Raw genomic sequence first — 27,534 nt, 5'->3', positions numbered from 1 at the left:
GCAACTTACCTTGATGCTCTGCAGCCCTTTAGGACATCAAATTATCACCTCTACACTTTCTTTATATCAGTTACAGTCTGGATATTTTCCCCATTACCTTGCCTTTTCCAGCTTTTGCCAAAGTGATGGAGTCTCTTTAGATTTGGGTTCAGCATTTAGTATGGATTATTCTTTTGGGAAAGCAACAAGTTGTTCAGTGGGACAGCTGAATCCCCAAATTTAAGCTGGAACATTGTACAGCAGGACGGGGGCCTGGCTGCAAACCTGTTCTGAAGCAAGGTACAACCAATCAAATCCATCCTCATAGCTCTAAAGAGGTGAAATCACTGAAACACATAAGTTAGTGGTAAAGCTAAAAGCTTTGCTTTATTGCTACAAAAACTTTTGATCAAGAAGTCCCATCAAAGAGCTGCCCTGCTCAGCCTGCAGAACCACTCAGGGGCAGCAGCAGGCTTGGCAGTGCCTCTGGACTGTGCTTTATGGAGAGTTGTGTCTGTCTGTGCCCAGCTCTCCAGTTTCAGCCACAACATCGCTATCTCTGACATCGATGGAGACAAGAAGTGCCCACTGGTTATTTGGTGCTGGTTTAGCAGGAAGGAGATGGAACACGAGGCTTCGGGAGGCAGGGCTGAGCTCAGCCCCGCTGGTGTCCTGCAGCACGGCCTGCCCGACATGTCCCGACAGACGACTGTGACACGGGCAAGGGGGACACCTGCTGGGCTGCGTGCCTTGCTACAGCCCAGCTGCAGTAAAAACCACATAAAACCAGGACATTTCATTACATCTTCAAAAGCTGTAAAACACACACTCTCCAAAACCCCTGAGCCTTACTGTGACAGTCTCTAAGAAGGAGTTTTTCTCTCCACGAGCTGCTGTGTGTGAGCAGCACTGAACTGTGCCAGCGTGTCCCGTCCTCCTGGGCCAAGGACCTGATGGGACCTCAGCAGGCAGCGAGGCTCTGCCCTGCTGCACAGCAAGAACTCTTCCTGCAGTGCTGAGGGTGCCAAGGACAGGGCTATGCCTGCTCACTGGGGTTCCCTGTGCCCGAGGCTCTGCTGGGAGCCTCTGCTGCCCGTGGGGCCTGCTTGGGAAGGCGGATGGGAACGTAGACGTTGGAGGCACAGTGTTCCTTGAGGTATTCCCCCCCTTTCTCCTCATAGTCCTTCCTGCTGATCCAGCCTTCCTCACGGTTCATGTGCTCCACTGCCCAGTCCCTAGCCCCATACCAGGCGTCCAGGACAGGGCTGGAAGCAAGGCTAACCTGGATGGAAGGAAAACAGAACAACAATGTCAATTCAGCACAGGAAAGGGAAGCCCTTTTTACCCTGGATACAATGGTATATGACATAAATGAATTTCAGAAATTTGAGCTGATTACTCAGTGTCTCTCAGAAAGAGAAATGTCAGGAATGGGTTCAAGTGTGTTTTCACCTTGTTATCAATTCCTAAGCGATCAATTTGCAAATTTCCAGCCAAACATGCTTTTGTGTGCATGCAGGCTTTCCTTTTCCCTACTCACTATGCTGTCTTCACAAAGAGCAACTGAATCTTTGCTTAACCTGCACCTTCTCAGGTCAAAAAGCTGTTTGCAGAGCCCTGCCTTAAAACCCTCTCCATGCCCATACTCTAAGTACCCCTGCTCTCACCTCACCCAATTCCATCCGAGCACAGCAGAATAGGCTGCTCACATAAACACCATGGCAATACACACACCTGAAAGGATGACTGGAATGGCCTCATTTCCAAGAGTTCCTTCTGGATTCTGGCTTTCAGTCCAGGGTACATTGTATTTCCACCAGTGAGGAAAACATTCTGGACAAGGATAGACTGTTGCTCCTTTGAATACCTGTGAAGAACAAGAACAGCTTCAGCTTTTCCCAAGGACCTCTGCCCTATGAACTGGAACAGCTGTGGGAAATACTGGTACCTTGTCCCAGGATTCACTTTGAGAAATTTCATTTTCCTAGCACCAAAAACTTGCTTTGTTTTCTGGAAATTAAGGGAGTGGCAGAAAAAATCCTGAAAGCACTCAGTACTCCATAAATCATCAGCTGGATCTCCTTCTAGGGCTGGAAGTCTTACCTCTCAGAAAATGTGATCTCCTATGTTCATACAGTTCAGGGGTGACATTTCTTCAATGCTAATTTGTCTGGAAATGTCCAGCAGGTGTGTCTGTATCTTATCTTTAAAATGTTACCCCTGATTTTGGTCTCCCAAAACCAGAGACTGCCATCTCACTGTTGCAAGTGTTTGTTGTTTCCCTCAATGACAAGTTGGACCAGGGATCTCTAAAGTGAGGTCTGTGCAAAACAACTCAGTGGGGTGCAGGAAGAAACATTGACAAATACATTTAAATAGTGTTTATTTCACATTGATCTCATTCTTTTTTAATTTCTATTTTTGTGTATGTTTTAAAATGTTCGTAATAGTTTAGTAGTAGCTGTAACTTACAAATTCACATATATTGGAGGTGTGTGCTCAAAAATTTATCATTGATGGGGCTATAGATCAAAAAACTTCGTAGACTCACTGACTTAAAACAAGCAGAGTTACATGTGGCTTTCAGGAAGACATGTCTAACTTGCAATGCTTGACCCCACCAAAAAGAACTATTCTACATATTTTCCCAAATTATTGCTAAGCCCCCAGCATTTCAAAAGCTGGCATCAAATGAAGAATAGCTTGTTTGAAGTAAACAGTTCTGTAAACTCACCTCTCAAGGACGTATTGCATGGTTTCTGCTATCCCAGCCTGGTCCTCTCCTATCAGGGAGGGCTGGAAGACAATCTCTGGAGCCCTGATTCTTTCAGTGCCAAGGAAAAGCTGGTGGTACTCTGCCAGGTTAAACACGGGCTTTAAAAACATTGAGAAGTAGTGGGGAATTATGTTAAAGAACAATAACATTCTATAATATTCCACAATAACCAACGTTTCCGAACAATTCTGTACAAAAACCCAGATGGTAATGCTCCCACAGAGAAACAGCACTATGCTAAAGGTTCCAAAAGGTCAGAGAAGCTGGACTTTTCCTGTAATTTATTCTGCTTGGAGCCACTTAATTCTAAGGCTCAACTTCACAAGTGGAAAGCTGTGTCCACTGGGATATCAGGCTATGGATCACAGACAAAAACACTTGAGCAGAACTTTTTTCCCTTAATAACACAGCACTGTTACACCAGGCACTGCCTGCAGAGTGAGCCAAGAGGGAATTCTCATCCTAAACCACCAGCTAAGATTGCCAGGATTTCTCTCTTCATGTCCTGTTCAGGTAGTTTAGGCATCTCTCAGAGCAGGCAAACAATGTTTGCATGAGAAGAAATGTCAGCAGACTGGCTGGACAGCTGGGATGCAAACCCCTGGCACACGGTGTAAATACAGAAACCAAACCTGCACTGCAGCAACTGGCTTCTCAACTTCAGGCTGCTCCTCAGCAAATAAAGGCTCAAACTCATTAATACTTTCCACATCCTCCAGGGACTGTTCACTGCCCAGTGCATCCAAGTCAGGAGTCTGGAAACAGAGCAAGTTATGGTAGCTTAGCTCAGGTGTGATTTCAATTCTGGTGACATGGCTGGAAAACTCACGCTCCTCAAATCTCAACTCTTTAACATGCCTGAAAACAAATATGCCCAGGAAATAGAAACACAGACATTCACACAAAGCACAACAATCAAACACTTCCAATAAATTTATCCCAATGCCAGCTCAGAAATGCAGGCCTGTCACCAGGCTGACTGCCAGGATCCCAGGCAGCCATGTCCCTAAGCATAACAGCATATTAAAACTTAGTAAAATAGCTTTTTATATTGATTGAAACCTGGTACCCTTCCAACACCTTTAACTGCTCTATAATTACCATTAAATCCCCTATTTTGCTTGTGTGGGACTGGAAAACAAATATTTGCTAGCTACAAAGCCACCACACAATTTTTGAAAAGTTTCAACTGCCTAGTATTTGCTCACAGGATGCACCAAATCCCCTTTCATTTCACAGACATGAAGCTGGGTCCTAATGAAAAGCATCACTCAAAATCCTACAAGACTCCCGTTGTGAGGTAGGCACAGATGTTTAATTATCTGCTTTATTTTTTTTTGTGTTACAATGTTACCTCTGGGATTTTGTTGCTAAATATTTGTTTTGGTTATTTTAAACTTGAAACATTTGTTGCAATGCCAGGATAAGGTAAAATTAAGTCCGTCAAACATTCTTAAGTATCTATTTTATATCTACTTAACCGATTCAATCAATCAAACTGAAGTTTAGAAGTGTTCATTGTTACAGCAAAAAACATAGTCTCATTAAGTCCTGTTAAATCCATTTCCTTTTTTATCTTATAAAAAAAGGGAAAAAGACAAAACCAGAAAGATACAGAGAACTCAGCTGAACATCTGGTCTTACAAAGGGATTTTGTGATAATTCTAAGAGCTCTCTCAAGGCACAGGCCAAGTAACAAAGCTTGTGGATTCATTCTGAGGTCTGAGATTGCACCCAGCAAAGAGCAGGGGTGTGGGAGATACTGGAATTTAGGTACAGTCACTGAGAAAAATCACAGGTAACTGCTAATCTTTCAGTTCTCTTTTTTCTAGAGTATCTTCTTTTTACAGAAGGCAGAAAGATTCTTCACCACAATGATAAGCCCATCATCTCCCTGAATTTTGCTGAAGCACAATCATTCTGACTCTTGCACTGATCATCATAGAATTATGGAATGGTTTGGGTTGGAAAGGACCTGAAAAGCTCATCCAGTTCCACCCCCTGCCATGGGCAGGGACACCTTCCACTAGACCAGGCTGCTCCAAGCTGGCGTTGAACACTTCCAGGGATGGGCTAGCCACAGCTTCTCTGGGCAACCTAAATAGGGATCTCCCCTCTATGCTTCAATTTTCTGTTTTTCTCTCTACCTTCTCCCTGAACAGAGGCTGATAAAGCTAAAAAAGCTCTATCTGATGTGACCTGAAAGGCAATTAAAAGAACATGCACGAGCAGTCTTAGAGCACCTCTTGGCAGCAGCTGCTTTGTGCTGGGCCTGTGTTAGTCTGGCAAAGCACACAAGGAGCTCCTCATCTTCAAGACAACTCCAACAATCAAGTGTAGCAATTAATCTTTCATTAAGGAACCAAAACAGAACATGCAGCTTAAATCCACCAAAAATAGACAGCTACAATGAAGGCAGGGTTGGTTCTTTACCATTTAAGTTCTCTGCACCTGAAGGGGAAGAACAAAAAGGAAAACAAATACTTTTTTAAACAAAAAGATGGATGGGTTCTATCTTTATCTCCTCTGTATATTTAATAGAAGACTACTGAAGATTAAAGATGGTTGTCCCAAGACATTCTCTCTGAAAAGAGAGAAGCAGTTGCCAACTTAATAATGACTTGCAATGTGTTAAAGAAAAAGCTTAGCACATCAATGGAAGTCTGATGAGACACATTTTCAAGCACAGAAGTTTAATTCACTCACAGATAAAATGAGGATTATCTTGGTGAAAACATCCTACCTCTGGCTTGCTGTCCACAACATCTACTTCAATATTGACTTCTGACTGTAGGATTTTCTGCTTTGTTTGTTCAACAGACAGACTCAATTTGTTGATGTAAGACTGAAGCTCTTCTGCAGAGTCCATGTTCAGCTCCACCAAAGCTTTGTGGAACTGATCCATCTGACCATCTTCTAAAAGTTCCTGTGGACAGATCAGAGTTAGCTGTCATGAACACCAGGGCAACAGCAGTCAGCAGTGATGTACAGATACTCTGCTTGCATGACTAGAGACTATGATGTGCACACTTTGACAGCATTTGAAGTAGTTCCCAGAAGTGCTGTTCAGAAACTGAGAACATCCCCTGCATCAATAATCTCTCTCTATTAACTCACAACTAACCTTGGCAAGCTCCTATCAGAGAACACCCACGACAGTCACAGCTTCTTTACCATGATGGGTGGCCTTCTGCTAGAGCCCTGAGGGCAGCCTGCCCAAGAACCACACTGAAACTCTGCCTGCATTACCTGCACGTACAGCAACCTGTCCAGCCTCTCCTGGTCCAGCTGCAGCTTTTCCTCCCGACGCCGCGCGTTCAGCTCCTGCAGCCGCCGCAGCTGCTGCTGCCTCTTCTCCTGCTTCTCCTCAGATGCCACCGTGCTGCCCAGCAGCTTGTTGGAGAAAGGCAGCTGCATCTTGTGCACGTTGTTCTCGTAGTACTCTGGGCACCGCCACTTCTGCAGCTCTGGGCATTTGGAAAGCAAAGTAACTTTTTGTTCTGGCAGCTCAAAGCAATGGTTCGTGTGTTGTGCACGCCTCGTGTGAGGGAGGAAAGGTGAGGAAAGAAGGCAAAAGAAGTGCAAGCACAGAATTTTGTCACCTCTTGGCAGCTGCTCCCAAGCTTGGCTGTCCCCTCTGAGTGCTGCCTCCAGGTCACACACCCAGCGCAGGCAGCTCTGAGTGCTCTGACCTCCAGGAAACACCAAGTACTACAAAGTGCAAGTGCACATTGAAGTCTCTCTGCCCAAGGGGAGGGAGAGTACTCACACATTTCTAAGGAAGGCTCATTTTCAAGTGACAAATTAAAAAAGCCCCACTTTTCTTCAGGCACTACTTCAGATGACATTTGCCACGGAAATTTTAAAACTTACTTAATTCACACAAAGTCATGAAATGTCCTGTGCAACTTTGGAAACCTTAAAGCAGATAGAAAACACAGAAATCCTAACCCACTTAGAGGTTTTGTTGATGTATAAAGGAAACAAAAAGCTCATTTTAAATTCTTTTCTGCTGAAACCGTCACAATTTTTATTCACAGACAAATTTGAACCAATACAGATTTTTATTTTGTAGTAGTAGCTAAACTTGATTTCTGGCTTAATTTTAAATATTAAACTGCTGTAAAACGTAAGGCAGATTACCACAAAGAAAGCAAAACAGAAGTAGAATATTTCTGGAAGAATTCAAGCCGAGTTCAAAACAAGGGGCAGAGAAGACAAACTAAAAACATGGAGAGCTAGTGGGGAATTCCCTTAAAGAACAACAACACGGATGGGCGAGCAATAACAACAAAGCGGGTGAGCACTAGCTGGCGGCCATTAGAGGCGGTTTTACCTTCGGTGTAGTCCTGGGCCACGTAGCTGTGCTCGTGCAGGATCTCCTCCATGCGGCTCAGCGTGATGGCTGCGAAGTGCCCGGGGTACTTGAGCTGCAGCAGCCGCTGCAGGTACACGGCAGCCTGGCACCCGCCCAGGTTAATGCGCTTGCAGTTCTTGGCATCCAGCCTCAAAATGCAAACAGACACAGCTCACAGCAAATCAAACACAGCTCCTGCTTCCCCACAAAGCGTTTGATTTCTGTTAGCGAATATTCACAGATAAATATTTCAAGGTTCGGTTATCAGAGAATTTAACACACCTGGTTTTCTCAGGCAACAGCGAAATCACTGCTGTGTTCACTATTTTATTGTGAAAGGCTCTGGTCTGCTTTTAAAAAACCCCAAATATTAAATAATTTTGGCTACAGCAAGGAGATGTTCTGCTCTAACAAGACAAGTGATGGGTAGTGGTGCTAAAAGTAGTTTTTAACCTTTGTAACACTTAGTGGTCGGACAAGGGTAAACCTTGAAAATTTATTACCAGATAGAATAAAGCCATCTGCTGCAGTAAGGATTAAAAAAGAGAAAAAAAGGCAAAAAGAGGAAGTAAAGCAATGTAGCAGAACAACCAAAATTATAAAAGCCTCCAGCATTGCAGAACTCTCACACACAGAGCAGTTCCCTTTGTCCCAAAGCTGCTTTAAACCCTAAATTATGTTTGTTAACGCCCAGTTTCACCTGGGGCACATATCCCCCTCTCCCTTTGAAAGTACACGTCAAGGCACACCTAACAACCAAAACACAACATCTACAAGAGCTGCACTGCTTCTTCAATTCAAAACTCAACAAAACTTAGCAAAATCTGCAGACCTGGTTTTAACTCGTCAGTATAAATTACTCCAAGAGTTAATAGTGCAGGGCTGGAGGAACAGGTATTTGCATCACTTGAAAAGCCAGTGGCTGCACCAGACTTAAGACACTCAGAACTCACCTGCCTTCTAAGACTGGCAAAATGTGTGTGCACTGGTACCCTGAGGATATCACCAAACCACTGCAGGGCCAGTTCTGCCTCCTGTTGTGATAAAAACTGTACAGGCTGTCCACGCCATAGGACACCTTTGGCACTTGGTAGCATTCGAAGAGGAGCTCAGACATCATTTGCCTTGAGTACAGAGGGTTGCAAACTGCTTCTGTCAGAACAATTGGGTGATCCACACAGCCCTGGGAGAGACAAGGAAAGAACAGTAACAAAGGTCTGAAGGGAAAAGCCAGGGTTAGTTATCTCTGCTTCTTCTTTTAAGTATCAGCAAAAACTCCTCCAAAATGGGCATGAGAAAGCACTTTATGTGCAGGGTATTAACCATGGAAGTTAAATCATATCTAGTGTTCAAGAGGGTAAAAAAGATGTTAATGTTAATTCAACCAAAGAATAAACTCACAATGGTGGAGGAGAATGGACTTTTAAAGACACATATAAATTACTAAAAATCTAAGTAGCCAAAATCTATGCAATAAGGAGGTGAGGGAAAAGCAGTGGAAGTTTAGTTCCACTCTGGGTAAAGCTTTCAAACTGGTGTTGTCATGCAGGTAAAGGGCTCCATGGTCTGAGAAGCAACTCTCAACACAGCTGGGCATGCAGCGGTCAGTAAACACTACTAATAAGAGCATTACCCAGCAGTAAATTTAGGAGAGTAGAGTAGGAATTAAGAAAAGATTCCTCCCTGTGAGGCTGGTGAGGCACTGGCCCAGGTTGCTCAGGGAAGCTGTAGCTGCCCCATCTCTGCAAGTGTCCAAGGCCAGGCTGCACGGAATCTGAGCAGCCCGGTGCAGCGGCAGCTGTCCATGCCCACGGCAGGGGGTGGAGCGCGGTCCTTTCCGACCCAAACCACTTCGGGATCCGCAGGCGGCTCCGCCCGGCCCGGCCGTACCTGCGAGGACACGCCGAGGCGCTGGAAGACGTGGTCGAGGAGCAGCTCCTGCAGCTCCAGCTGGACGGGCACGTTGCGGTCGAAGGGCGAGCGCAGCAGCCAGCGCAGGGGCTCGGGGCTGCCCAGGTCGTTCCCCACCTGGGTCTCCGCGCCGGCCCCGCCGCGGGCCCCGCGGCTCCGCGCCGCCAGCGAGCGGAACCGCAGCAGCGGCTCGGCGGGCACGGTGGGGTCGGGGCAGGCCCATCCCGCCCGCGTCTGGAAGGAGCCGTTGTCGATGATCAGCGGCACCGGCTGCGGGCTCCGCACGGCCGCGCTCGGCTCCAGCACCGGGTCCGGGGCCCAGCGCGCGTCCCGGAACGCGAACACCCGCGCGGGCGCCGCCATGGCGGCCGCGCCTCCCGCCCGCGTCCGGCCGGCAACGCGGGCCCGCACCGGGGTTCCGGGGCGCCGCCGCTGTGAGGCGCGGGGTCTTGAAATAATGGAGATAATCTTAAATGGGTGTGCTCCGTAATGTGAGAGCTCTGTGTGCTTCCAAGGAGAGGAGATCTAACCTGTGGGACAGGGAGCAGCCAACACAGCACAGAATCATGGAATGGACCTTAAAAGATCTCGTTCCAGTCGCTGCCATGGCACCTTCCACCATCCCAGGGTGATCCAAGCCCTGTCCAGCCTGGCCTTGGACACTCCCAGGGATCCAGGTGCAGCCACAGCCTCTCTGGGCACCCTGTGCCAGGCCCTCACACTAAAAAAAATCTCTTCCTAATATTGAACCTAAATTTCCCCTCTTTCAATTGTACCATTCCCCCTTGTCCTGTCCCTGCAGCTCCTGAGGAAGAGTCACTGCCCAGCTTCCCTGGAGCTCCTTCACCCACTGCAAATGTGCCTTGAGCCTGCACACAGCCTTCTCCTCTCCTGGCTGAACAGCCCCAGCTCTCCTGGCCTGTCTCGAGGTGCTCCAGTGCCCTCAGCAGCTTTGTGACCTGCTCCAGCAGCTCCGTGTCCATCTGGTGCTGCAGACACCGCTGTGCCCAGTGTTTGAGGTGGGCTCTCACCAGAGCAGAGCAGAGGGGGACAATCATCTGCTCTCACATGCTGTCATTCCTTACAGGATCATTTGGGTTGGAAAATGCTTCCGAGACCATCGAGTCCAACCTATGACCTAAGGCAACCACGTCAACAGACCAGAGCCTCATCCAGCCCTGGATATTGTCCTTCCTGGGCTGAGGGGCTCAGAACTGGGCACAGGAGCCCAGGTGACCCTCTCCAGTGCCCAGCGCAGGGTAGGAATCATTTTCCTGGTCCTGCTGGCCACAGTGCTCCTGAGACAGGCCAGGGTGCCATGGACTTTGTTGGCCCCTGGGCACAGCTGGCTCAACCACTGTCCACCAGCACCCCCAGGGTGGAACCTGCCAAGATTATCTTAAATTGGGATGTTCTTTGAGGCAAGACCTTTGTGCGTTTTCAAGCCTAATGAGCAAGAAGGGAGACTTGATCAGTGGAACAGGCAGCAGGATCATCCCTTAGTCAAGGGCATCCTGAAGCTAAGAGCTTTAAGGATGCAGCAAATGAGCATGTTGATGTATCTCTATCAATATATTGCTAACTTGGCAAAATACTCAAGGTCTATGTGTCCTAGAGCTGAACATGTTCATTATAATGCTAGAAAAGACCCTTCCCCCAAGAATGCCCAGAAATTGCTAGGCTGATGTAACTTGCATGGAATTTACTAAGCAGTCCTAACAGAGGGGCTGTGCTTGGAAATTCACTAACTCTGAATTTCTGTGCACAAATAATGGCAGGGAAAGTCCATGGGGGTGTGCTGGATTTCTGGAGTACCACTGAGCACCCAGGCTGGGGCAGCTCTGGAATAACCAGTGTCCCTCTCGAGTGTGTCATTATTGGCTTGCTGCACAGCAGCTAACAAATCCCATTTTGTGGGTACCCCAATCAGCCTTGGGCTGGGCTGTACCCCTGCTCCCCTTCACACAGGGCCCCCCTGCCCTTTAAACTTGGGCTGGGAAACCTCTCCAATGGCTGTGGCTTGTGTGGAGATGAAGCCCCACAGCCCTGGGCTGTGCACAGGAGGTCACAGACACAGCCCAGGCATCTGCCACTCCTGTGCCACCAGGCAGGGAATGGGGAGGGCCTTTCCCCCTTATTTCACCCCCCATTCCCTGGGGAGATGGGGTTCCAGGGTGGGATCCATCCTGCCATGGAAACAAGGATGTCCCAGGCTGGCTCAGCTCAGTGAGAGCCAGTGTGGACTCCAAGGGCTTCCCGTGATATGACTAAGAGACATAATTCATCATGAAAATTAAACAGATCACAGCTTCAGCTCCTTTCCATCCCTCTGAGCACTGTAGACAAACTATCAACAGCCTGATTTCCAGAGGTGCCCCCAACCTGCCACCCCCACTGTGTGAAATGGGGACTCAAATATTGAGCATACTTGAAGCTCAGGGCTTTAATGGCTTTTCTCACTTGTTTACCCAATTCACAAAGCAGGGCTAATAGCTTTCTTTTATCGTGCAAAGGTGTTATTAATGTGAATTAATAAGAATTCGCAGAGTTCATTTAGATCTTGGGATTAAAAGGCTCATTTCAAGGAGCTGTTACTACATAAAAACAAACACACGCTCACGAGCAGAGCAAGAATATTAAATGCAGGCAATCATTTGTAATGTGCATTTACATCACTGCTCTCTTCTCCTGGGAGCTACACAAACTATCTAGTCAAACAACTCTCTGTGAGGTAAGCAATAGATTATGGCTTTATTTTATTGAAGGAGAAACCCACAGCGTGGTGAATATCAGGTTATCAAATCACATATCTGGTTCCTCCTTTGATCACTGATGAATTCCTTTACTCCTAAGCAATGCTTTTATAGACACACATCCTATGAAATGTGCTAGTTGCCTTTCTTGGAGGGAAGGGAGACAGAAGGGCAATTAAAATATAAAGGTTTATTTCCCTAAAGGATTAACTAATAGATGAGGATATACAGAGTAGGCTAAAAATAGTCTATATGGGACATACTTGTGCTCTACATTGAATAAGAGCCCAGGAGAAGAATCTTGTAGCTGCTCATCCTCTACACCTCTCTGGAGGGTTGAATCTGTTTTATTCTCAAGAGCAACCTTGGCTACTCAGTCTCAAAGTGGCCAAAGCACTTGGTTGCCTCCCCTGTATCCAAAGACAAGAACTATAACTACAGTTTTAACATAAGCCTGGAAAGCTTCCTAACCTGTATTTATCCTCTAAATAGCAGCTGAAGAAAACATCTGACTCGATTGGCCTTTCTCAGTTGTTCTGATCCCCTATTAATCCCTGCTGCTCCCTGCCCAGCGCGGGGCTGTCCCCTTTGCTGATTTACCACTCCTTTCTTGTGACCACCAGCGCTGCAATGAGAGTTATTAAAAGGTGGTTAGAAAGGGGAGCAGTCGGGCCGTTCTAAACTTAGAGTAACCTGAAGCAAGCCATGAGGTATCCCCTGGTTCCTCTGGTGAACGAGCTGACCTTTCCTCTGCTTTTCTTCTGGTTCTGCTTGCCCTTTGTAATGCTGCTGATCATCGCCATTATCTGGCTGCAGCTGCTGCTTAATGAAGGTAAGTTGGGCAGTTGATCAGGTAAAATGCTGCTGCATAAAGTTAACTTCCTCTTTAAAGCTCTCTGCTGGCTATTTTTAGGTTAATGCCACTTGTCACAGCAGGCAGCTAAAGGTTTGTTGGTGCTGGTGGTAGTATTTAGAAAAAACAAACAAATTATTAGGTTTTTCTGCTAAAAATGCTTATAAGACAACCAAGATGCTTCTTACCTTTCTTACACTCTCTCTTTTTCTCAGTGGTTATTTGATTTAAGAAGGACAAAGGACAAGGAATTTTTTTAGGTTTCTATTTCAAAAATCTCCCAGAAAGCAAGCCTAATCCTCTAAATCTGTACACTTTAAATTCTGGCCTCACAGTTCTCTTGCACCTCTCCTTTTTGGAAAGGCACGGAGGGTTTTACTGGGGGAGCTGGTAAGGAATTCTTTTATGCTGAGGCTGATAGAAAGTTTTGAAGGGAGTAAGACATACACTTACATTTATTTATGTGTTTTTACAGGGTTTTTTTTTTCTAATCCATCCCAAATTTTTTCTTTTAATGTGTCAGCAATCAATAACAGGCTTTGGTTTAGACCAATAATAAGCTTATTGTTGCACTTGTGAGGATAAAGCCTTGCTACTGTGCTCTAATGCTGGAGAAAAAAATCTAATCCAGCTGAGGAAATTCAAAATCAGTGACAAAATGTCTATTTTACATAGCTGTGCCACATCCTTACACTTCAGTTGAGTGCTCGGGCTTTTGTCTGTATAGAGTGATTCTCTTGATGTTTTGAAGGAGATTTTTCAGGTTATTCTTGCTACATCTACATTCACAATTTCTGGCCTGTAGTGACTGCTCTTAGCACCAGGCCTCCAACTGTTTTCACAAATGCTCTAAATTACATTTTAACCAGTAAGACTAGACAAATCACTAAGTTTTTACATACCAGCATATTTACAGAAGAAGAACATTAAAGCTTTTCTCAGTTATAAAAATACAAGTACTCTTTTTAATAACTTCCTGACTAATTCCATCATATCCACTTCCTCTAAGCTAGTTTATAACAAGCACAAGTGAAAAGGTAGTGCTTCAGCTTCTCCTTTAATAAAAGTGCTGATTAAGAGATAATTAGTTAAAATTAAACACTTGTAAAGGCCTTTTATTGTCTAGTTTGGTTTGAAAGTCCTTTATTTCAGCTGGAAAAAGTTCAGAGGAACCTTGTCCAGCTCCTAGATGGAATGTGCAAGTCTTGCAGCCATGGGAAAAAAAAGTCACATACAGGTGTTTTACATGTTCTTTTTAAACCTGCTTCTAGCACAGATGCCCAGCACAGAAAAGATTGAGAAAGAATCTCCTGATGAACCTGAATCTGACTCTGAAAATGAACTAACAGAGGAAGAAAACCAGAGTGATGCATCCAGTACAGAGATACAAGAGGAGTCACGGTCCAGTGGAGCTGTGGGAAGACTGAGGCCCAAGCCTGCTTATGTGAGCTCAAATCCTAAAAGCCAAAAGCAAAGTCTTCTTGCTGTGATCTCAAACAGCTTGTCCCAGAGGCTGAAGATAAGATATTCCCGTGCTGAAAAGAGCATTTTCTGTAACATCCTGATGGTGAGTAGTGGGACCAGGCTGCCTCCTTGCACATCTACTGCTTTTGTGCCTCAGCTCTGACTTTTTTCACCTCTGCCTGACTCAGTGGTCTCTTGGGCAATACAAAGCTCCAAGATTTGAACCAGGTTTCTGCCTGGTTAATAACTAACAGGAGGTTTTATTTTCTGCCTTCCCTATTTGTGATGACTCCTGTTGTAGACGAGATAAAGGTAACACAAAATTGTGCAGGACGACTATCATGAATATGTGTGTGTCTATATATTTAAAGGTACATATGCATATTTTAAAAGTCCTTGAGAACTGCATTTAAAATGGTAACATTTGCTATTTATTCCTCTGAGATAAGAAGTTTCACTCAACTGTGTGTAAAAACTCTCCTGGTATTTATGGCTGGTACTATGTACTTTTAAAAAGTTGCCTCAGATTTCTTACAGTGGAGCATGTGACTGAAAATAAGATGTATTTCAGTTGCTCAATAAGAGCTGAGGCCAGAAGTCTCCTTGCAAGCACAGCAGCCCTAATCCTTTTAGGCTTAACACAAATCCCAAAAGATAAATTTCAAGCAGTGGAAGAGCTTCATGTCTTGTGTGTCTTCTCTTTCCGTGTGCCTTGACTGTCTGTTCCTTTGCAGAAGGGGCTCACAAGGGAGAGCTGCTCTGTGCCTCCACTGTCACTATTCCCAGTTCTGTCTGCTCAGTTACGCTGCTGGGAGTTTTGAATTGCAGCAACTGAGGTACTCACTCATGTTTCCTTCCACCAGTTCTGCTGGAGTGCAAACCTTGCTTAGGCTGGAGTAGCCAAGTGCTGGAATCACCTTAACCACTGCAGTTATTTGACTAACACACCCTGAAGCTGAGCTTTAGCATGGCATCAGCAACACCTCAGTTGAAAGCACTTTTAAGACCATTAACACCACCAAGGTGGTACCAAATTAGTGTAGTAACAACTTATTTAACATTCATTAATTTCCTAGTTTTTCAAAAGCTAAGAGTGCTAACAATGAGCTTGGTCTTGTCTAGGGTACCTTTTAGTGCTCCTAGAATTCCTCATATGTGCAACTGTTGACTTGAACACAGCAGCTTGAACTTGTCTTTTGTACGACATAACATTTGTTGGGTGGGTGAGGGAAGGGAACAAGCACTGGTGTTTGCAAAATCCTGCTGAAAGTGGAACATCTTCCAAAGACATCATTGCAGTGACAATTCAGTTCTTCCTTTTCTTCCCCAGCTGCTGTGCTCCTTGCTTTCTTCTCTCACCCAGAATTTTGTCTGCCTGTTGCTCCAGACCTTGAACAGCCTGTGGACTCTGCTGCTGCCATCCTATCTGGTTACCTACATGGCTCAGCTGTTTGCTTTGCTGAGTGAAAGAGCTGGGAAAATCCTGGGCTCCCTGAGTCTGGAGAGCAGAGGCCTGCTGCTTTCAGTCCTGGGGAGGAAACTGCAGCTGAGCCAGGCTCAGAGAACCACCTCAGGGTGCAAACAAAGCAGGGAGTCCCATGGCAATCCAGGTCAGCATTGGTGACAGCTACTGCACACGGCAGAGGGAGGGGAATTCTCTGAGAAAGAAACGCACTCCAGACTAAGCACCTTCTTAGCTCGCCTCAGCTGCTTTCAGAGTGTTGACTGCCTAAATGTGAAATGGATGTCAGCTGCCAATTTCTTGAGGGATAAACTCCTTTTTTGCAAGGACTCCACCAGTGATAGTTTCTGCTCATCAACACTAATCTTTGATTTCAAATAAACAAGATCAAGGCAATCTCTTTCTGTAGTAGTTCTTACTGGATTTTAAATGCAATACAGCCATAGAATTATTATACTCATAATCCAATTAACACTTTTCTCATCTGCAGCTTGTCAGTTCTCAAAGTAGGAAACGACTTTTCAACGCTCAGGTCTAAGAAATGAAGCAGCCCTACCTCCAATTAACAAGAAATAATTAAGCCCTCAGCAGATCCTGAGCATGCATGTCCCTGATTTCCGTTCAGGCTTTGTTTTTCAGCACAGCTGGCAGGCTGATGGAAGGTAGATTACAGCCTGGAGAGGCACTCACGAACAGCTCGATTTAACCAGTTATTGGAACCACAGGGAGGGTGAGGAGCCTGAGATGAGCCATCGTTTTGTAGCCTGAGGGTTTAGCGAGGTGCTGGGTTTGAACAGAACAGCTGTGTGCTCTTGTGTTGATGCACACGTCCAACACCCTCTTTTGTTTTCAAGAGGACCTGAATTACAGAGTAATTCAATGAGCGCGCTGCCGCTTGTGACAGTCATTGTTTCTGCTGCCCGTGTGCGGTGCCTGTCGCTCCCGAGCCTTACACGGCACGCTGTGCAACACCAGCCCGCAAAAATGATGAAACCTGCCCTGGCTGTGTTTGCTTTTCCCACCCCATCCCCTGAGCCCCGCGTGGCCAAATATTTGGCCATGCTCTTAAATAAAACTTGCTTGCCCGCATCTTTATTTTCGCCGCTCCTTTCTTTGGAAAGCAAAACACAAAAGAAAAAGAAAAGCTGTTTGCCCAGGACATCCCTCTCTCCCGGGAGGGAGCTTCGGGGTTCTTCTCCAGCGGGGATCCCCCGTTTCTTTCCCCGCCTGCCAGCGGCGAACGGGAAGGGTTGGATGCTCCGGGCAGATGCGGCGGGAGCGGGCGGGGAGCGGGGCGAGCTCTGGAGGGGCGGGACGGGGGCGGAGGGAAGAAGGGTCTGCTCTGCTGCTCTCGCCTCCGCCGAGCTCCGCGCCCGGCCCTGGGCGGCTCCGGCCAGCTGAGATGCGGGTCGGGAGATTCCCCCGCTCTCCTCCTCCTCCTCTCCGGCCGTGCTCTGCAGCGCTGACCGCCCCATGTGGGCACTGACCGCTCCAGGGAGGCACTGATCTCTCCAGGTGGGCGCCGACTGCCCCAGGTGGGCACTGATCTCTCCAGGTGGGTACCGATGGCCCCAGGTGGCCGCTGGCCGCTCCAGGTGGGCGCTGACCCCTCCAGGTGGGCACTGACCCCTCCAGGTGGCCGCTGGCCGCTCCAGGTGGGCACTGACCGCCGCAGGTATGTTGAGACCGCCCCAGGCAGGTTGATGCTCGGCGCTGCTCGGGGGCTCCGGCCGTGCCCTGCAGGCCTGGGGGGGTCTGGATGCCGTGGTTGTGCACTCCTGAACTGTCGCTTTTCCCGCAGAATTTGGCTTCTGCCCCGTTGAGGAATGGGGTTATTGTCTCGGCTGTACTGACATCTTAAAGCTGTCTTCCCTGAGCCAGCGAGAAGGGTGTTTGCTGGTGGGGTCAAGGTTTATCTCTTCACCTTTTCCACCATGAACACTTAAAACATGTTGGCAAGAAAGGCTTCATCTGGCAGCTGCATTGTTGGGGATGCCTCTGTTGCAGCTGAAGCCCTGGGGATGACATCTCCTCTCTCTATGGGATTTCACTTGTTTAGCTGCTTGAGTCTTTTAGACTGTGTTAGCCTCTGCTCAAAAAGAAACCCTGTTATCTTGAGGTAGTTGCCAGAATGCCACAGTTTAAGTTAAAAATGTTATGTTGGGACCATCACTGCAAAGAAGTTGATGAACTGAGGTGGGTAAATAAACAATCTAAAGGTCTAGGAGAATATTGCCTCTTGTACTACATGGTGATGTTCTAGAGCCTGGTGCTACCAAAGTGTATGCTTTGTGTAGTTTTTAGTCTGTGTAAATACACTCAGAATAGCTTTAGCTTGGCTGGGCTGGCTGTCCCTGGCAGTGTCACTGTAATAGCAGGGAGGTTGGTGCCAGCTTGCAAAAACCTGCTTGAGAAAGCTACTTTGAAGACTCCTAGTTCCTGCAGAGTTCCCCAGTACCACAGCTATGCTGATGGCACTAGTGGTTTAAACCTGGTTTTCCTGTCTTTGAGCTATGAAAAATAATGCACAAATAAATATTTGGCTGCTAAGAATAGGACTTTTGTGTGTGAATTTAGCTAAAAGTAGTATAGAAAGGGTATTTTGGTTCTGCTGTGGGTCAGTGCCTCTTACAAGAGGTTGGTGGTGTGTGAACCTGGCCTGAAGAATGGACACAGACCTACAGATGAGGGGTCTCAGTTTGAACCCTGCAGACTTTTTATTGTGAAAACATTTCTTAAAATATTTCCTTTCCTGAAGCAGGCTGTAATGCCTGCCCCTGTGCCTGTCTTAGCTGGGCATTTGGACCTCTCATAATGAATTTTGCATGACCTTGAAGCTGTCTTGTAGTCTGCACGTGCTTCAATAGCATCCATGAGTTTGTGCTTTAATTTCCTTTTGATGTTGTGTACAGAAGCTGCTTCCTGGGCATCAGCAAGAGAGTTTGCAGCCTTGGATGCTGTAGTGGAGCTCCTGCCAGTGTGTTTTTTTTACACTGACCACAAATAGTTTTGGATTTAGTTCACCTGAGCGTCTCTTGTTCACCTGGTACATAATTTCTCATATGCATCCAGCAGCCTCTGTCCCAGAGCTCTTCCATGTTGCAGCAAGCAGGTATTTTTCTCAGCTTTAAAGATAGCAAAACCTGGATTGAACACTTTGGAGCACAGCCTTAGTGACAATTGTAATTTGGTAGTTCCTTTTGGCTGAAGTAAGCCTCCTGGGAGGTGGAGGATGCATTTCTCTGTGCCAAATTGTACTGTACGTCTTTCATGACCTTTTGCACATCATTTAATCTCCCTTTTTTCCCCCTCTTCTTGTTTGTAAAGCCCTTTTTGCAGGGGTGGGGTCTGTTAAACATTAAGACTCTGCTGGGAAGCATTGTATGCATAAAAACACAGATAACAATTTCTTTCTCCTCTGGGCTCAAAACTCTGGAAGAGGTTGGTAAAAAGACCCAAACTCTAATCTAGTGTAAACTGAAGTGACCTAATGTGTTTTGGTGGATTTAAGTGATAAACATATCTCAAATCACCATGTCAAAGCATTTTTAAGGTCCTGCAGCATGTGGGGATCCCTAACGTGTCAGCAGGACCTCTCTGAGTAACAGCTGGGTGAGCTGTGGCTGTTTACATCCTTCTCCTGCAGGAGTCATGGGATGATTTAACTTGGTTGACATCTGTTTCCAGTAAAGAGGAATCTGGGTTCTTGGGTCCAAGCTGTATGAAGAAAAATAACACTGAATATTTGGCTCAAGATCCCAAGAGGGCGCAGCAGCAACAGCAGCCGAGCTCTTGGGTTAATCAAAACACATTTTTTAAGTATTTTTTTTTTTAAATATGGGAAGGAAAAAACCATAAATGTTGTTTCCCACTTCACAGCATTTTTGATTAGTTGGAGAGTTGTGTTACTTGTCAAAGCTTTATAAACTGCAATGGGTGAGTGTCCAGCTTGCCTTAAGGAAAATATCACTCACTGGAGTGCTGAAATGGGAGCCCAAAGAGATGCTGGCACCTGGGTTCTTTACAAGACCCAGCTGGCCAAAACTTTCAGAACCCTGCTCTGGCTGTGTTTGACCCTGCTTTAAGCAGGAGGTTGGCTGAGGCAGTGACCTGAGGAGCCCCTCATTGCTTGAGATGGTGCAAACTGCTCCAGGAGCAGTGCCCTTCCCTGTCTGCCCAGCAAAGGGGCCCCCACCCCTCCAGGGCCTCCTTAAAAATCACTCTGTGACTTGCACTGGGATCTTCTCTTCTGGGTAGGGAGGTCACTAGGGCATACATGTAACACACTCTTAGCTTTTTACATCCTTTAAACACTAGAAACCACCATACCTGAGCAACAATATCATGCATTTTAGCTTCATATGCCTTTTAGGCTCCCAGTTCAGCAAAATATTTTCTTAATTGGGGATGTTATGGCCCATATGCTTCTATTCCAAGCAGTTTAAATGCTTTCAGTTGGAGACATAAAAATATCTTAGTTGTGACATGATGTTTGAGCCTTCCTGCTGTGGATGCAAAATCCATATGGCAACGAGGCTTAATTGAAACCTGCTGGAGTTACTTTTCTCCTTCAACATATTATATTAAATATTCTTTATGCAGCTGGCCTTTCAAGCCAGCTGCATAAAGAATATTTAATATAATATGTTGAAGGAGAAATATCTACCTTAATTAGATATTTCTAATCAATTAGTGCTTTTGGAAATTCTGTCCCTTTCCAAGACTCATTACTTTGGTTTCTGTAAGACACTTCAGTTTGGTGAACTACATATCAAGTATAGCCTGTGTGATTTATTCATTATTTATTCCACAGACTTTAGGTGTAAGTCATCCACCACAGAGTTTTTGATTGGGTGAGTAAGTCCTTCCAGGTGTGTTGTGTAGTGGAAAGCTTGTCTGGAATTAGAACTTGTTGCTTGAAGAGTTGGGTCTCTAAATTGGTTTGAGTTTCAGATGTTTGCAATATCTCCTGGTATTTGTTGCTGTTTGGTCAGACTGTTGGGTCAGTTTGCAGGGGAGTATGTTTTGTGATTGCAATTAAGATTGGAGAAAGAAATACAAAAGCTGATGTAGCTTAAAGCGTACTCCCCAAAGCAAATTACTCCAAGAGTCTGGAATGTGTTGGTGGGAGGCTTCAGTTTTAGTGAGATGTTGCTCCGTGCATGCAGGAGTCCTTCCCTTCCTAAATAATTGTTTCCATCTGCAAGACTTATTCCATCAGCCCCCAGGGCTGCCAGTGCCTGGACTGCTGAGCTATTAAAATCTGTGTCTCTTGTAAGAATGAGGATCTTTCTCACTAAATATTCTGTGCCAGCTGTGTGCAAAGGGAACTTTGCTCTCATCATACAGAAAAATAATAGGGCAGCCCCCACTGGAGACCTTTTAGAACAAATAATATTCTGATATTTCTTTCCCATACTTTCAAATTTTTAGAGGGAAATGTTTCAGGACCCTTGAATCTTCCTGCATAATGTCTGGCAAGCCCCCTATGAATTCACTAGTTCTCTGAAAGTTTAGTTCTTATATAATGGGGAATTTTGGCCATCTGTGATAACTTCAGGTGAAGGTTGTGGCTTCTGGTCTGTGAGATGTCCTCATGGACATACATACTCCCATCACACAGTGAAGTGACAATAGCCTGCTGGGCCACTGCACACTGGTGGGTCAGCAGTAGCAAACTGGGCAGCCTGGGCATGGATGAAGCACAGACAGGAGGCTGCTGGCCAAGAGGTATTTTATATTCCTCAGTTATCTCTACTTGTGTCACCTAGGGAAGCATGAGAGATGTGTCATTGTAACGAAGAAACATTGGAAAGGCACAAATCTGGAGTACTCCTTACTCCCTTGCCTCTGCACTTCTCTCTTTGAAGGTTCTCATTTCTGAATTAGATTTCAAGTGGTGAACACTGGGAATAAAGGTGGGATTTCTTGTGTGTAAGCCCTTGAGTGAACATGAGCCTGGAACTCTTGTGAAGCCCATAGCAGGTGGCCAATATATAATGGAACTGGAAGGATATCCTCTTTAGGCAACAAATAAATACAGCTTTGCTGATGAAAGTTGTTTTTCTCGGTCAAGGTAAAGCTGGGACAATGTTCCTGTTTGAAAGCAGCGGGGCTGACACAGTGGAAGGAAATCCCTGTGTGTCCCCCAGCGGAAGGTGAGGCATGCAGGGCAGTGTATACATCCCTGCAGCTGATCTCCCAGCCCCTTGTTTGGGGCAAACATTCCCCAGCCCTGGCCTCCCTCCAGCCTGTGCACAAGCAGGGCAAAACGAGATAAAGGTAACAGCTGTATTTAGCTGCAGTGTTTCCTTTGAGTAACGGGAGAGGAAGGATCCCTCCTGGGAGCAGCCATATCCCTCATCCAAGGGTTTTGGAGTTCATTCACTCCGTACTTCCTACGCTGCCTTGGCAGCACTGCAGGCACGAGGCTGCCGGATGTTTGCAGGTCAGGAAGGGTTTGGAGCAAGCACAGAGCTGCCAGCTCTCCTGGGAGAATCCAAGGCTTGGTGGAATACCAGCACTCACCCTGGAAAAAGCTTTTTTGGAGAACAGCTTTTTGCAAGGCTCATTCTAGCTGTAATAATGTGTTAGATGGAAGAGAACTTAACTGGAGAGTGGAATTGGTAAATAAGATCAAGGAATTGCTGCTTTAAGGCATTCCTGTGAATTCTGCTAATGTGGTCTGTGCAGATTTTCAAAGGATTAGCATCACCTCATTGTTACCAAAGCAGATGGCAAAGGAAAAACAGTCTTTGTAAAGGTCAAGAAGCTGCAAGCTGGGGGTCTATGAATATCATTTAACCCCATAAAAATTCTTTTTCTGACACTGGCTCTAAGTCAGGCATCACAGCTCATTTGGATCTCTCAGAGTTCCAGGAGGATGTACACTGTGAAGCCAGCTTTATTACGTGAGCACATCAGGTAAAAAATTCAAACAAGGGCTCAGTCCCCTCTCTGTCGGATGGTAGCTTGTTAATTCTCTAATTAATTGGTGAATTGACAAAGTCCCTAACTCCCATGCTTATGAGGAAGCCAGTTTCCCATCTGATGGTGAGAATGCTCCTCACACCTCCTTGAGCATGGTACAAGTATCTCAGCAGGCAGCCTGGGAGCCTCAGCAGTGCAGATTGAAAACATTTTGGTAAGGTATTTACAGCTTCCACCATGGAAGTTTGATTTCTACCGTTCCTATGGGTCCTTCCAATTGTTTCTGAAGAATTTGTCATATCAGAAACTGCCCAAGAGCTGCTTTTGCAGAGCTGCAATAGCAGCAGTTGTCATCACCTCCTCTCCTTTGTCTCTGCCATATGTGTAGCTCTTGTTTTAGCCCAGTGGCTGCTCCCAGCACAGATCAGGCTGAGCTGTATCAGCAGTTTTGGGGCCAAAACATGAGTAGGAGTCAGGTCAGCAACCACAGCCAGGTGATGCCTGTGTCAGAAAATGTACAAAAGTTTGGTTGCTTACATCAGGGTTAAAACGTGTGTTTCTGAATGTTAGTTGGGTTAAAGTGTTTATTCATCAAAATTACTAGAGCTGTGAGATAAAACAATTGCTTTGATTCCTTTCATGTGTGTTTTTAGGTTTACTTTTATGAAATCTTCATAGTTTTCAATTCACCTGTGAGTCCAGGTTGATTTTCTGCTTCTTTCACTTGTTGGTTTTGACTGTGGCTTTTCAGTGGCTGATCTATGTAAAATCTTCTTTTGGTCTGGGCACTGAGCACTGCATCAGTCTGACCTTGCACACCAGGTGTAAACTGAACAATAAAAATCTGTCTTGCATCACTTGACACTGAGACTTTGTGTCCCATCTCCTCCCTGGCCCTCCAGTTAGAGGAGAGGGTTTTACACAGCAAACAGCACGTGGGGATTTAGAGACACTGCTCTAATCCCTGACTGACCTTTGAGATGATCTTACACCGCCAGCCTCAGCTGCCCTCAGTTCTTCCTGTAAATCCTGCACTACCAAGCTGTTAGGGAAGTCTGTAGCAAGCTCTCCCATCCCCTCCTTGGCCCCCAAGCTACATCATGTCTGACATCTTCCAGTCCTGGTTTTCATAAAGACTCGCATAATTAAACTTTGTCATTAAAATTTTGGAAAAACAAGCCCTCTTCTAATGAGTTAACTGGCTCTTGACTGCAAATAGCTCTGTGAGAGCTGTGAGCTGAATTGTGCAATCGGGTCCAGCATCTCAACCAGTTTTGTTCCAGCTGTTGCATCGTTTATAGACTAAACCAGTACAGACAAGCCTTGAGTGGTGACTTCAGAGCCAGGCGCCAGCAGAGCAAAAATAGTGGATGCTGACTTTTTTTTCACTTCTGAGTCTTTAAAGAGCAATCCAGCTCTCTTCTTGAGGACAAATGAGGAGAATGCCCATAAATATAAATTACAGGCCACTTGTAATCTCTCTCCACACAGAGAAGTTTGGATTCTTCCTGACAGACCTGTTACAGCTGAAGAGATGACAAAGTGGAACAGAAGCCTGTTAGGATAAGTGATGGCACTTTGGAGTACCACAAAACTGTTGTTCCACTATGAGTGGAATAATTGGCACTTAAAATTGCCTGGCTGCTAAATAAGAGCTTCTGCTACTTGACTGTATTAAGTCTTCTTTTTATTTTGGAAATAACTGATGGAGCAATCAGGATCTGGGAAAATGGAGCTCCCCTGGAGAGGGGGTGTCCTTCTGTTCCCCTGCTCAGGAGTCTGGTGGATCTACCCACAAATGGGCACAGGGGCATTTCATTCCCAAGTAAACTCTCTATAACAGTGTGTGTGGGGACCTATTTGGCAATTATTTTTCTCTGAATCCTGGAGTATTTAGGTGAGTGGATTTAGGTTTTAATGTAATCATTCAACAAGATAAGCTTCAATAAGGGGGGGAGGTAGGGGGCTGTCCAGCTGAATTTCTGAAGTAGTTTCAGCTAGTCTGACCCAGTATAAAAATTTATGAGGTGATTATAAAAGCCGTAATAGGCTAAAATCTGTCAAAACCAACAAACAAGAAAACCTCCTAAATGAAACATTGCTTTGAAAACTCTATTTGTACTTAGTCCATGCTCAGGTGTTTCACTTTTAATTTTAACAAATAGCTTAGTTGTGGAATTATGATCATGTCACTCCTCCTTTTCTCTCCCCTTGTCTTACCATCCTTGCTAAAACCCAGCTTATCAGTAGCCATTGTTGAGCTGTCTCATAACCTTGGTAGCTGCACTGATTGTGGGGCCGTGCCACGGGCATGACTTCTCCCAGGAGTGGATGTTTGGCATTCTTTGGGCAGCAGCTCCTGCGGGATGCCCGCAAACTGACTCATGGTGAGCTCAGCCCAGAGAGCCCATCCCCTGCAGTGATTATGCTGCAGGAAATAAACAAGATGACAACCTAATCGATCACATCTTTGGGCTGAGAACTGGGGCACCCCAGTAAGAAAGTCCATTCCTGCCATTCTTTCTATTTGTTGCTCCATTGCCCCATCCCTTTCCCAGAAGGGAACAGAAAATCCAACGTGCAAAAATCAAAATGAGGTTTGTGAAACCAGCTGGGGCGTGAGCTTGGGAGCTGGAGCTTTTGCATATTCTTCTTCTGTGAAAATGAAGGGTGTTCAAAGTGCTCTGTGGAGGTGGTGCTGGGGCTGGGCTGTGCAGAGTGGAGTCAGAGAGCTCCTGTGTGTGCTGGGCTGGCACGAGGGGCTGGTCACTCCCTGCAGCTGCAGAGGGGACTGGCTGCTGCTCACTGCTCACACCTGCCTCTCCTCCAGGCTGATGTGTGGTCCTTGTCACCTGGCTGCAGGGATAATAGAGCCCTGTGCTTGGAGGAAGTGAACAAGCAGCTTGCTGGTCATTACTCTGGTGCCTGTGACTGCTCTCTGCATTCAGTGTCCAGAGAGGGAGATTTTCCTGCGAGGCACAGCCCCCTGTAGGTACCAGGACGTGTTTGAGCAGGGAGGTAAACGAGTTCATCCTCTGAAACCCGCTAAGGCTTCTAATTTTACACAGCCTTCAGTGCCCAGGAGGCAGAGGCATATTCAATTTACATTAATAAGTAAGTCTTGGTTATTCATCAGAATAAATGTTTTTGAGTGTTAAGAATAGCTCCTGTCTTAGTACTTCCTCCTATTGTTGCAGCTCTTCCTTGAGCAGTGGAAATGTTTTGGGTGATTTAAATTACATTTACAGTAGTAATTAGGTGTAAGCAACTTTACAGTTGACTTATCTGAATATACATCTGTGTCTAAAGAGGCTTTTTTTCCTTTTTCCCTACTCCACCTCCTTGATTCTCCCAAGGCAGGACATTTTCAAACAGGGTAGGCAGCTGGAGATACTGATTGATTATTGATCCTCCAGCTCCCTGGGCATCCTCCCAGCAGGATGACAGATTAGCTCTTGTCTCATGCAGTAAAGTCATGAGTGGAAACACTTCGTAGGGCCTGAGTGTTGCTGGGCTGTTTCTTGGCAGCTCTTTTCCTGTGAGGTGCTGGTTTTCTCTCCCAGCTCAGGCCGAGCAGAACCAGGTGTGTGGCATGCCCAGCTGCTGGGAGCTGCTGCCTTACCCAGACCTGGCTGCAGCTCACTCTGTGCCCCAGGCCCCAGCCTGGCTGCTGCTCCCTGCCAGACTGGGAGCAAGCTGGGCTTGGATAATCTCACTGATATAGTGACTCCAGAAACTGGAATAATCTCTTAATCTCACTGAGTCCGTGTGATGGATAGGTAGCACCAGTTGAGGATTTCCTTATGTGATGGATTGAGGAGGGGTACATGATTTTCAGGTTTTCCTAATGCTCTGTTACCCTCAAAATAAACCAGAAAAAAAGGAATTGAAGAAGTTTTCCCACTCCACATTGCAGTGTGTCACTTGCATTCATTTTTCAGGGTAAAAAACTGATTTTGGGATGCTTGAAAAATGTAAAGCTGCAATAAAATCTTGCAGTGCAGCCCATGGATGTTTTATTCCAGCTGAACTGAAGGCTCTGATGCCCAGCTCTGCCGGGCACCATGCAGAGGCAGCTCTCCCAAACTGCAGAGAGTTCCTCCAGTCTTTAGGTCTGCTGAAATTCCTGACTATCCAAAAGCATGTCAGATGTTTTTCTACCTCCTTTTGATCCTGAAAAAGTCAGGCCAAGTCATGTCAGCTTGGCAGGATGTGTGGATACCTTCAGAAATAACTTGTGCACTAAAGTGGTGACGGTAACAGTGCTGGGTCTGTTCCCGTGATTCATTTGAACTAATTGGCTGCTGAGAGCATCATGTGTCTCTTTGTCTCCATATTTCAGTAAGATTCAGCTCCTGTGATCCAGATAATCTTATCCTAGCGAGCTTGTCTCATCTCTAATGATGCCAGGAAGACTGTCCTGGAGCATGAAACATGCTGGAGAGCTCAAAACCAGAGCTGGAATATTTGTCCTGATTCACTCTGAAAAAGCAGACTCAGCTGGCCTCTATTCCTCCACCTTTTTTCTCACAAGCACAATCTAGGAGATAAACTTACTGATTACTCCTCTCAAATGCCATGAATAACTGAAGGCCAGACAGGAGTGGAGATGTGAAAGGCTGTAGTGCAGCTGTTATTATCCAGAGAGATCAGAAACTTTCAGCAGTGCTTGTGTACTCTTTGTGTGAGTAATCAAAGCTGAATGTACTCTTAAAGAATTCTGTCTTCATCTGGATGCTTTAAATTTGCTCAGTTGTGCAACAAGCCTGGCTGAGTTATTACTACTGTATGAGAAACCTGAGGATGAAACTGCCTGGTACGAGTGTCTGGCAGGCTCTGTCTGTAAATTGACCCATTAAAAAGGATGATCAGCTGGCTGCTGGAGTTATTAAAAGACATTTAATGACAAGGAGCACCACTGAGGGACAAAAGAAATAAAGTTATGGGCTGTGGTGCCCATCTATTTGCTATGCTGGCAGGTTAGAGGTGATTTTATGTCCAGGAGAAGGAATGGTCTGAAATCCAACCCCTTGTTTCAGGGCAAGGTGT

At 45.9% G+C, this 27,534-nt stretch overlaps 2 protein-coding genes across 2 annotated transcripts; one reads left to right on the top strand and one right to left on the bottom strand.

Moving 5' to 3' along the window:
- Positions 1-340: 340 nt before the first annotated feature.
- Positions 341-9,397, bottom strand: ACTR5 (actin related protein 5). Its single transcript, XM_041419336.1, has 9 exons — positions 9,003-9,397; positions 8,066-8,295; positions 7,092-7,261; positions 6,005-6,222; positions 5,499-5,681; positions 3,388-3,510; positions 2,714-2,853; positions 1,714-1,846; positions 341-1,261 (listed from the first exon to the last, which is right to left on the bottom strand). The coding sequence occupies exons 1-9, from the start codon at positions 9,384-9,386 to the stop codon at positions 1,016-1,018; spliced, it is 1,827 nt and encodes a 608-aa protein (XP_041275270.1). The 5' UTR covers positions 9,387-9,397; the 3' UTR covers positions 341-1,015.
- Positions 9,398-12,395: 2,998 nt separating this feature from the next.
- On the top strand, positions 12,396-16,644 carry ADIG (adipogenin). Its single transcript, XM_041419342.1, has 4 exons — positions 12,396-12,608; positions 13,901-14,196; positions 14,828-14,929; positions 15,424-16,644. The coding sequence occupies exons 1-3, from the start codon at positions 12,482-12,484 to the stop codon at positions 14,912-14,914; spliced, it is 510 nt and encodes a 169-aa protein (XP_041275276.1). The 5' UTR covers positions 12,396-12,481; the 3' UTR covers positions 14,915-14,929; positions 15,424-16,644.
- Positions 16,645-27,534: the final 10,890 nt, after the last annotated feature.

The sequence above is a fragment of the Onychostruthus taczanowskii genome, unplaced genomic scaffold, assembly GCF_017590055.1.
Source record: "Onychostruthus taczanowskii isolate IOZ18803 unplaced genomic scaffold, ASM1759005v1 scaffold60, whole genome shotgun sequence".
Classification (NCBI taxonomy): domain Eukaryota; kingdom Metazoa; phylum Chordata; class Aves; order Passeriformes; family Passeridae; genus Onychostruthus; species Onychostruthus taczanowskii.
The sequence above is the reverse complement of the archived record's forward strand: the minus strand, read 5'-3'. Positions and strand labels throughout refer to the sequence as shown.

Bases quoted from the DNA above. Each gene is read 5' to 3' on its own strand.
- ACTR5 (XM_041419336.1), bottom strand. From the start codon at position 9,386: ATGGCGGCGCCCGCGCGGGTGTTCGCGTTCCGGGACGCGCGCTGGGCC. The intron at 5,682-6,004 runs GTAATGCAGGCA...ATCTGTCCACAG, and splicing joins ACAGGTTGCTGTACGTGCAG to GAACTTTTAGAAGATGGTCA. The intron at 2,854-3,387 runs GTTTGGTTTCTG...ATGTTTTTAAAG, and splicing joins AGCCAGTTGCTGCAGTGCAG to CCCGTGTTTAACCTGGCAGA.
- ADIG (XM_041419342.1), top strand. From the start codon at position 12,482: ATGAGGTATCCCCTGGTTCCTCTGGTGAACGAGCTGACCTTTCCTCTG. The intron at 12,609-13,900 runs GTAAGTTGGGCA...ACCTGCTTCTAG, and splicing joins GCAGCTGCTGCTTAATGAAG to CACAGATGCCCAGCACAGAA. The intron at 14,197-14,827 runs GTGAGTAGTGGG...GTTCCTTTGCAG, and splicing joins TTTTCTGTAACATCCTGATG to AAGGGGCTCACAAGGGAGAG.